The 10,175-nt window shown below is 39.1% G+C and overlaps 1 protein-coding gene across 1 annotated transcript in view; it reads left to right on the top strand.

Moving 5' to 3' along the window:
* The first annotated feature begins 321 nt into the window (after window positions 1-321).
* The window catches only part of ACAD9 (acyl-CoA dehydrogenase family member 9), a 45,935-nt gene continuing 36,081 nt past the window's right edge, over window positions 322-10,175 (top strand). Inside the window, exons 1-2 of the mRNA XM_025050850.1 lie at window positions 322-598; window positions 4,859-4,952. Coding sequence (XP_024906618.1) covers window positions 449-598; window positions 4,859-4,952 — 244 coding nt within the window. The 5' untranslated portion in view covers window positions 322-448. The remainder of the gene's footprint in view (window positions 599-4,858; window positions 4,953-10,175) is intronic.

The raw sequence follows: 10,175 nt of genomic DNA, 5'->3' as shown, positions 1-10,175 counted from the left end.
CAGTACTCATACTGTGGGTGCCCCTCCTGAGGTAATAACATGATATTTTCCCATTCTCTTGCTTTTCTTCAGTTTTACCACGTATTCGTCGCCCTAACTAGCGAGAGGAGGCAGCTAGGTCGCCACTTAGGTCCCGGTCCTCCAAAGAACCTCCCCAAACTGGCATTTATGCAAACAACCGCTGGTATTTGAAAACAAAACCCTCCCTCCGCCCCACTCCGCAAGCCTGACGGTGAGACCATCCAGCCGGTGACCGCCCCGCTCCTCTGGTATCCTCCCGCGCGAGGCCGCGCAGGCGCAATGGCGGCCGGCAGGGCGGCGCAGGCTAGTGGCGTCATCTGGCGGGGCGGTGTAAGCTAGTGGCGTTGTCTGGCGAGAGCCAGGTGCATATCACTGAGGCACGGAGAAGGTGGTGGTTGTGGTGAGAGCGTGAAGGATTTGGGGCAGTATGGGCTGCTGCGGGTTATTCTTGCGCACGACAGCGGCGGCGCGTTCTTACCGGGCTCTAGTGGGCTTCACTGAGAGTCGGCGCCCGCTGCGCACCTGTCCGCCGAGCCGAGCTTTCGTCAAGGAGCTCTTCCTGGGCAGAATCGAGAAGGTAACGCAGTGTCTGGATCTGCTTCCTGATTTTTGCCCTTATTAGGAAAGACTGGGATCGAGCTTTGTCCGTGTCCGCATACCCGCTTGACAGATACACTTGAGGGGCGGGGCGTGCTAAAACTCCAAATTTCTGAGTTCCACTGGATCATGTAATTTTTTCCAGGGAACGAGAATTGTCTTTCCAGGGTAGGGGGCCCTGAGAATCTATGGTTTTGACAAGTGTTCCAGTTAATTCTTCTCAGGTCATTTGGGAAATACTAGGCGAGGCGATTCAACCCACCACTCGGCGTCTGGCCCCCAAATGTGTAGGGCTTCCTCTCTGAATCCTAAACAAAACTCGGACCATGCCGCTCCTCTGTCAGCTTCCAGGGGCCCCTAAGCATCCACAGCTGAGTCCCAGCGCCTCACCTTTGTTCCGCCAGGGGAGGAACGCACAAGGCCCAAGGGTTTAAGCAAGGGGTTATTGTAGCAGAGTGACAGACTGAGCCGAAGATGGCATCAGCCCCGAATGCGCTGGGACCTAAAACTTATATGGGGCTTGAGGCGGGCCTTTTGGCCGGAATATTTTGGGCGTGTATATTGGCGGGGAAGGGAGCAGAGCCCAGTGAAACGGGAGGAGAGAATGTAGCGTTGCCAAACCTGATGCAAGGTCCGGTTTCCACACAAAAATAAGGGAGAAGTCAGGTTCCCACACTACAGGGATGGGGGGGGATAGGGCCTTCCTAGACCTAACAAACCTGCCATTTAGGTTCTCTTGCAGTCTGGCTCCAAGGTGCTTTTCCCACCTTATCCCCTCCACTGGTCACACTACCTAGTAGTAACCCAGCTCTTACCCAACAGTAATATTAAGCATTCAACCACATTTACTCTCCTTCCTGTAACAGTGCCCATATGGTCTGCATTCTCTTACTAGATGAACTGTCTTATAGCAAAGGCCAACTGCGTTACTAGACTTCATGTCTTACCTGCTCAAGGACATTGATCGAGTAATTCTCACCTTTTCATCTACATCATCAATTGTTCCTTCTCTCCTGCATCTTGAACTCATACCTTTCAGGTTTTCGTACTTTACAATCTACTATACTGCTCTTATGAAAGTAGTAATGACCTTTGTTTTGCGTTGTCAAATCTAGAGGTCTGTCCTTAGTCCTCATTTTACTTGACTCATCACTGGCATCTGACAGTCTCCTGGCTTCGAAAAAACCATTCTCTCCTAGTTTTTCTATCTACTTCACTAGTAGATCTTTTTCAGCCTCCTTTGCTTGTTCCTTCTTAGCTCCTTGACCTCTAAACATTGGCCAGCATTTTCAAACAGACTGAGGTTCAGTCTGTAGACTTCTGTAACCCCACTTTGGATGATTTAATTCAGTATTATGGCTTTAAATACCATTAACATCCTGATGTCTCATATATTTCTCCAGCTCCGATTTCTCCCCTGAACTTGACTCCTTTTATGTCTACCTTTCTACCAAAAGCTTCACTCAAATTTAACATATCCAAAACTGAGTTCCTGGTTTCCCCACCCAACCCTGTTTCTCCCACCAGTCTTTATCATAGATTTCCCTGACTCTATTGTTCACCTTGTTCAGGCCAAATACCTGGAGTCACTTTTGATGTCTCTTCTAATCCTCCACAACTACTCTGACAGCAAATCCTGTTTTCTCTAGTTTATATTTAGAATCTGAACACTTTTAAGCACCTCCACCATGATTGGTTCAGGTCAACATCAACTCTCACAGCATAATTGGGGTTTGAGCAGGAATGTGACATCAGAGATACTTAGGCTCTTAGAATAGAAAGAGACCTTCAAGATCATCTAGACCTGTAGTTATCACATTGCCCTCAGTTGGACCCTTGCTATTCAAGGAAGTGCCCCTGAGGCTGCTGCTGGGACCATTGGGAAGTCCAGTGGGAGATATTTGTGTGACCTTTCTCCCCATCTGTAGTCTCAACCAGGGCAGCTTTATCTGTTTTATGCATTTGGTGTCTGCACTAGATTTAACTAAAAGAGATGTTTCACTGCTTTAAAAAATTTGAAAGCTGCTGATGGAAATTCAGCCCAGCACCCATGAGGCCCCCCATTCAGGTTTTGAACATTGATGTCAGAGATTTGTTCTTATGTGCACCTGAGATCTCTGTCCCTGTAGCAGTTATCCTTTGCTTGTACTTGAGGGCCAACTAGTTCCCAGGCTGTTCTCTTTTCTCATCTGGAGTGCTCACTGGCACTGTTGTGGAAAAATCCCAAAAGCTCCAAAACCCAGTCCAACGAAAAACTAAGCAGTTCACTCAGAGAGGAGAATTGAGAATTTATTATGGCAGTCCCAGATGAGCTAGTGCTCTGAAGATCTGGGCAGTGGGCTCAGTTGAAACATTTTACATAATCTGATTGGTCAGTTTGAACATAAACCATTACATACAGCAGGAGTTGCTATGCAAATTCCAAGCAGTAACATAGAGAAGGGCAGGGATTGCTATGGAACCAGTAAACAAATTGTTACAGGGAGCAGGAGTTATTGGGGTACAAAGTGCTACATGAGGCGGGAGCTGCTAAGGTACAAACAGTTGCATTGGTGGAACAAAGGCACAAACAGTTACATCTGCAAGTTGAGCAAACCTCAAGGGAGCTTTTGCATGAGCCCTTGCATGCAGCAAACATCTGCAGAAAGCAAGCATATTTACAGAAGCAGAAAGCTAATTAGTTTTTAATGAAGTTGCCCAAATTTCCTCTTCAGTACCAGAATAATCTAATCTTACTCTAACACAGCTCATTGCACAAGGCCCAGGTGAATCCATGAGGCTGTGAAGGCTAGTACAATGGATTGAGCCTCTATATATTCAGCTAAGGAGCTGGCTTTGTTCTGAGAGGCTGGAGAATGATTAGAGTCTCAGCATATTTTCCTTCTAGACAGTCTTGAAAGCAGGACCAGGAATAGCCTGGAGGCAGGAATTTCTTTAAGTCAGCTGTCACTTTTGTATAGTGACCAACCTGTAAGCTTATAGTCATGAGTCTTGAGAGGAGAAAACAGATTTGGGAGCATATTACTAGAGTGGACAGTCTCTGGTGGAAGATTGAGGACTCCTGCTTTGAACACCTTATCCTGAGACACATGGTGAGAGGTGCCATGAAGAGAGGCAGGGCTTCTAGGGGCTGGCAGCTTGTGATCTGGGACATCATTTCTCAGCAGCTGTGGGTCCAAGTCCAAATACTCATTTTACGATGGCAGGGCTATCTGGAACCCCCAAAGCCAGAGGGGCTAAGAACACAACAGGATATTTTTAGGCAATATAATAGTGATAGCCCAGTGGGGAATCCTTGGCCAATCAGAAATATTGGCCACTCATTGGTTTGAGACAGATTGGAAGCTAATTTGTTTTCCATGGTATGAGGTGGAGGCAAGAGCCAGTATCTGATACAAATAATTACAGTTACTTTACATTCTAGGAAATATCTCTTTTGAGCCTCACAGCTACCCTCTGAGGTATCTGTAACAGAAAAACTGATACTGAGAAAGGCTATGTGGCTTACCCAAGTCACACATCTAAGAAGTGGCAGAGCCAGGGCTGAATTAAGGTTGATCTAGCTCAACAGCTGAACTTCCTCCAGTGACTCCATTACCTCACACGCTCAGTGCAAGTAACAGATGTCATTAATCAAGAGGGATGGAGATTGGAGTATGCAGCTGGATAGGAACCTGGCAAGATGTCAGACTTTGTAACCACAGTATGCTCCTGTCAGCTGCAGCATCTTTGAACTCACAAAATAATGCGAAATTTTACATTTTAGTAAAGAGCTTTAACACCTGTTATCTTCCATGATTCTCATGGTTCTCATGACCTTGAGTAAATATTACCAGCATATTATGGCTGAGAAAATGGAAATGTGGAGAGGGAAAGAAATTTGGTGAAGTCTACACAATAAGCTACAAATCAAGGAACAGAACCCAGGGCTTTGAACTGTTAGTCCAGAGCTCTTTGTTTTGTGGGAAAATCATAACTTGTTATTGATAAGGAAAGCTGATCAAAATCAGAAATAAACCTGCTTGAGTAGAAGAGGAGTATGTATCTAGGTGGTGGAGTCTAACGTACAATTCCTGCCTCTTAAGCACCTTCTGGGGTTTGCTTTCTAATTCCTTCAATGAGTTATGTCCTGCCTACCAGATACAGAATCTAGCAAATCTGTTTCCTTCCTTTTTGACTGGTATCACCACTATGAAAAGTTGCTAAAAATTAATTTTTACTAAGTGTTTATCATTTTTAGAAAGAAGTTTTCCCATTCCCAGAAGTTAGCCAAGACGAACTTAATGAAATCAACCAGTTTGTGCGACCCATAGAAAAATTCTTCACTGAAGAGGGTACGTGTGATTTTCTTTATCATTACCATGTCCATTTTAAGGGTGATGCTTTGATGTTTATATTAGAAGCAGTATACATAGGGAAAGTTCTCTTGAGTGTCATTAATCATGAGAAATGATATCTATTGATAGTATATTGCTTTAAGGATTACCCCAATGTCTGTTTAATTATATTTAATTATAAGATATCTAAATCAGTGTTTTTCAACATATCTATGGTGAAAGACCACTTTAAAACATTTTCAAACTGTTGCAGACTGACATTTTTGTAAAATACAATAAAAATGAACAACTAGAAAAGTGAAATAAAAAAAAAGCCAAGGACAAATTATAAGCCCATTGATCATGTGCTTAGTTGAGTAGCAACGTAAAATTGCTGTAAATGTTGTTGAGGGCACCAATGTAGATGGCAGGATTCCTCTCATAGAGTGAGCAGCCAGCCCTTTGAAAAGGCAGCTGCCTGTGCCTGAGGGAGCTCTCTGGAGAGCAGTGATGATAGATTGACAACAGTGCTCCTCCAATACTGAGGACCCCAAAGAGTTCATGTTTATGTGGGTTTTATCTATCAATATATGCCCTATCAGAAATTAAATTTTTAACATACTGTGTTCATTTATTCCTTTAAAAATAATAGACCGATTGTATATAATCATATACTATTTTTAATGAAAAATATTTCCAAACAAAAAATAGTGAAGAGTGGTATTTTTAGAATAGTTTTGTTAATCTTTTAAATGTTTGAATTATTTTAATATGAAGCAACAGATATGAGAATTCAGGTGGAACCAGTTGGATTCCAGCTGGATTCTTTTATCTGTATATACATTTAATCTGTGATATATATATCAGGTATCCTCAGGAAAACTCCATTGTACACTCACAACAGAATTTGAATTAAAAAGGCAAAGAACATCTTGCTACTCATATTAAAATAGTTTGACCCTGCGGACTTCTTGAAAGTGTCTTAGGTCCTCCAGGCACACTTTGAGAACTGCTGTCTTACATCATTAACTGTTACATTGCTAGTTTAAAAAGTTGCTTAGTTGTATATAAATATCTATTATTATTTAGAAATATTTGCTTCTATTTTTATTGTAGTTAACTTTCTACTTGTTTCATTTTTTAGTTCCTTAGTCCCTTGTTCTTTTTTTTTTGTTGTTAATCATTTGTTAGAGTGACATTGGTTAGTAAAATCATACAGGTTTCAACTGTACAGTTCAGTAATGTCATATGTATATTGCATTGTGTGTTCACCACCCAAAGTTAAATCACCTTCTGTCACCATATATTTGACCCTCTTTACCCTTACCTACCTCCCACCTCCTCCCTTTTTTTCTGATAACCACTAAATTGTTGTCTGTGTCTGTGAGGGTTTTTTTGTTTATCTTGTTCATTTGTTGCTTTCACTTTTATATCCTGCATATGAGTAAAATCATTTGGTTCTCAATTTTTTCTGACTTATTTCACTTAGCATGGTTATCTCAAGGTCTATCTATGTTTTCACAAATGGCAGTATTTCATCTTATGGATGAGTAATATTCCACCGCATATATGTATCACATCATCTTTATCCAGTCATCTGTTGAAGGACACTTCATTTGTTTTCATGTCTCGGCCACTGTGAATAATGCTGCAGTGAACATTATGGTGCATATATCTTTACAAATAAATGTTTTCAAAATTTGGGGGGCGGATACCCAGAAGAACGATTGCTGGGTCATATGGTAACTCTATTCTTACTCTTTTCCATAATAGGTATGCCAATTTGCATTCCTACCAGCAGTGTATAAGGGTTCCTTTTCCCAAAAACCTCTCCAACACTCGTTATTACTTGTCTTGTTGATGATAGCCCTTCTAATAGGTGTGAGGTGGTATCTCACTGGGCTTTGATTTGCATTTCCCTTGTAGCTAGTAAAGTTGAGTATCTTTTCATATGTCCGTTGACTATTTGTATGTCTTCTTGGGAGAAGTCTCTGTTCAAGTCTTCTGCCCATTTTTTAATTGGATTGTTTGTTTTTTATTGTCGAGTTGTATGAGTTCTTTTTATTTTTTGGATATTAGGCCCTTATTGGAGGTGGTGTTTGCAGATATCTTTTCCCATTCAAATAGTTGCCTTGTTGATGGTTTCTTTTGCTGTGCAGAAGCTTTTGGTTTGATTTAGTCCTATTTATTTTTGCTTTTACTTCTCTTGCCTTTGAGGTCAAATTCATAAAATCTTCTCTAAATCCAAGGTCCATGAGTTTAGTACCTATGTTTTTTTCTATGCAGTTTATTGTTTTAGGCCTTATATTTTAGGTCTTCGATCCATTTTGAGTTAATTTTGGTGTGTGGTGATAGTCTAATTTCATTCTTTTGCATGTGGCTTTCCAATTTTCTTATCACCATTTATTGAAGAGGCTTTCCTTTCTCCATTGTATGTTTCTGGCTCCTTTGTTGAAAATTATTTGCTTATATATATGGGAGTTTATTTCTGGATTTTCAGTTCTATTCCATTGGTCTGTGTATCTGTTTTTCTGCCAATACCATGCCGTTTTGATTATTGCAGCTTTGTGGTATAATTTGAAGTCAGGCAGTGTGATACCTCTCCCTCTGTTCTTTTTTCTCAGGGTTGCTTTGGCTCTTCAGGGTGTTTTGTGCTTCTATACAAATCTCCTAATTTTTTGTTCTATTTCTTTAAAAGAATGCAGTTGGGATTTTGATGATGTTTGCATTAAATCTGTATAATGCTTTAGGTAATATGGCCATTTTAACTACGTCGATTCTTCCAATCCATGAACATAAATATCTTTCCATTTCTTTGTGTCTTCTTCAGATTCTTTTAATAATGTCTTATAGTTTTCAGTGTATAGGTCTTTCACATACTTCATTAGGTTTATTCCTAAGTATCTTACTATTTTTAGTGCAATTGCAAAAGGAATTTTTTTTTCATTTTTTTCCGAAAATTCATTGTTAGTGTATAGGAACACTGTGGATTTTTGAACATTGATTTTGTATCCTGCAACTTTACTGTATTTATTTATTGTTTCTAATAGGTTTTTTTGGTGGTGTCTTTAGGGTTTTCTATGTAGAGAATCATGTCATCTGTGAAGAGTGACAGCTTGGCTTTTTAATTCCCAATTTGGATGCCTGTTATTTCTCTTTCTTGCCTGATTACGGAGCTTCCAACACTATATTGAGTAATAGTTGTGATAGTGGACAGCCTTGTCTTGTTCCTGATCTTAGAGGGAAGGTTTTTAGGTTTTCACTGAATATGACGTTAGCCGAGGGTTTGTTGTATACAGCCTTTATTATATTGAGGTACTTTCCTTCTATACCTTTTTTATTGTTTTAATCATAAATGGATACTGTATCTTGTCAAATGCTTTTTCTGCATCTATTGATATGATCATATGATTTTTATACTTTATTTTGTTTATGTAGGGTATCACATTAATAGATTTGCATATGTTAGACCATACTTGTGCCCCTGGAATAAAGCTCACTTGATCATGATACATAATCTTTTTAATGTATTGTTGTATTCGATTTGCTAGTATTTTGTTCAGGATTTTTGCATCTGTAGTCATCAGAGATATTGGTCTGTAGCTTTCTTTTTTTCGTGTCATCTTTACCAGGTTTTGGTATCAGGGTGACCTCATAAAATGAGTTAAAAAGTATTGCCTTTTCTTCATTTTTTTTTTTTTTTTTGGAAAAGTTTGAGAAGAATAAGTATTAAGTCATCTTTGGATATTCGATAGAATTCACTAATGAAGCCATTTTGTCCTGGGCTTTTACGTTTTGGAAGGTTTTTGATGTTTCAATTTCCTTACTGTTGATCAGTCTATTTAGAGTTTCCATTTCTTTGTGATTCAGTCTAGGAAGGTTATATATTTCTAAGAACTTGTCCATTCCTTCCAGGTTATTGAATTTGGTGGCATATAATCTTTCATAGTATTCTTGTATGACACTTTGTATTTAGGGGGTATCTGTCATAACTTCTCCTCTTGCATTTCTGATTTTATTTGTGTCCTTTCTCTTTTTTTCCTTAGGGAGTCTAGCCAGGAGTTTGTCAATTTTATTTATCTTTTCAAAGAACCAGCTATTATTTTGCATTAATTTTTTCTATTGTCTTTGTTCTCAATTTCATTTAATTCTGCTCTAATTTTTATTATTTCCTTCTGCTGATTTTGAGCTTCATTTGTTCTTCTTTTTCTAGTTTTTTAAGGTGTAATGTTAGGTTGTCTGGGATTTTTCTTGTTTTTGGTGCTAGGCCTGTAATGATATGAACTTTTATTACTGCTTTTGATGTATTCCAAAAGTTTTGATACGTTGTCTTCTCATTCTCATTTGTTTCTATGTATCTCTTGATCTCTTCTTTTATTTCTTCTATGACCCAGTCGTCCTTTAGTAGCACCTTGTTTAATCTCCATGTATTTGTGGTTTTTCCTGCTTTCTTTTTGTAGGAGATCTCCAGTTTCAAAGTATTGTGGTCAGAGAATATGCATGGTATAATTTCAGTCTTCTTAAATTTGTTGAGGCTAGTTTTGTGTCCCAAAATATGGTCTATCCTTAAGAATGTTCCATGTGTACTAGAGAAGAATGTATAATATGGTGTTTTGGGATGAAAGCCCTGTAAATGTTGATTATGTCCATTTGGTCTAATGTATCATTTAAGGCTGATGTTTCCTTATTGATTTCCTGTTTGGATGGTTTATTAATAGGTGACAGTGGGGTATTTAGGTCCCCTACTTTAACTGTGTTTTTGTCCGTTTCTTCTCTTAGTTCTGTTAGTAGTTGCTTTATGTATTTTGGTGCTCCCTTATTTGGAACATATATATCAATAAGTATTATGTCTTTATTTACCTTTTCAAAGAACCAGCTTTTTTTTTTTTTGCATTAATTTTTTCTATTGTCTTTGTTTTCAATTTCATTTAATTCCACTCTAATTTTTATTACTGTTTCTGTCTGTATGTTAGTTATCTTACTCATAGTTTTGTATTTTTTTGTCCTTTTCTTTCTGGTATAGAATGACCCACTTCAGTATTTCCCATAATGCAGGCCTTGTGGTGGAAAATGCCCTCGGCTTTTGAATGCCTGAAAAGGTCTTTTTTACTCCTTTATATCTAAAGGAGAACTTTACTGAATATATTGTTCTTGGCTGGATTTCTCTGCCTAGGTATTAATAGGAATATACTCTGCTTTTTAAAAAATTTTATTATTTAGAGTGATATCTCTTTAGCAGGT

Source organism: Pteropus alecto, unplaced genomic scaffold (assembly GCF_000325575.1).
Source record: "Pteropus alecto unplaced genomic scaffold, ASM32557v1 scaffold75, whole genome shotgun sequence".
NCBI lineage: Eukaryota > Metazoa > Chordata > Mammalia > Chiroptera > Pteropodidae > Pteropus > Pteropus alecto.
The sequence above is the reverse complement of the archived record's forward strand: the minus strand, read 5'-3'. Positions and strand labels throughout refer to the sequence as shown.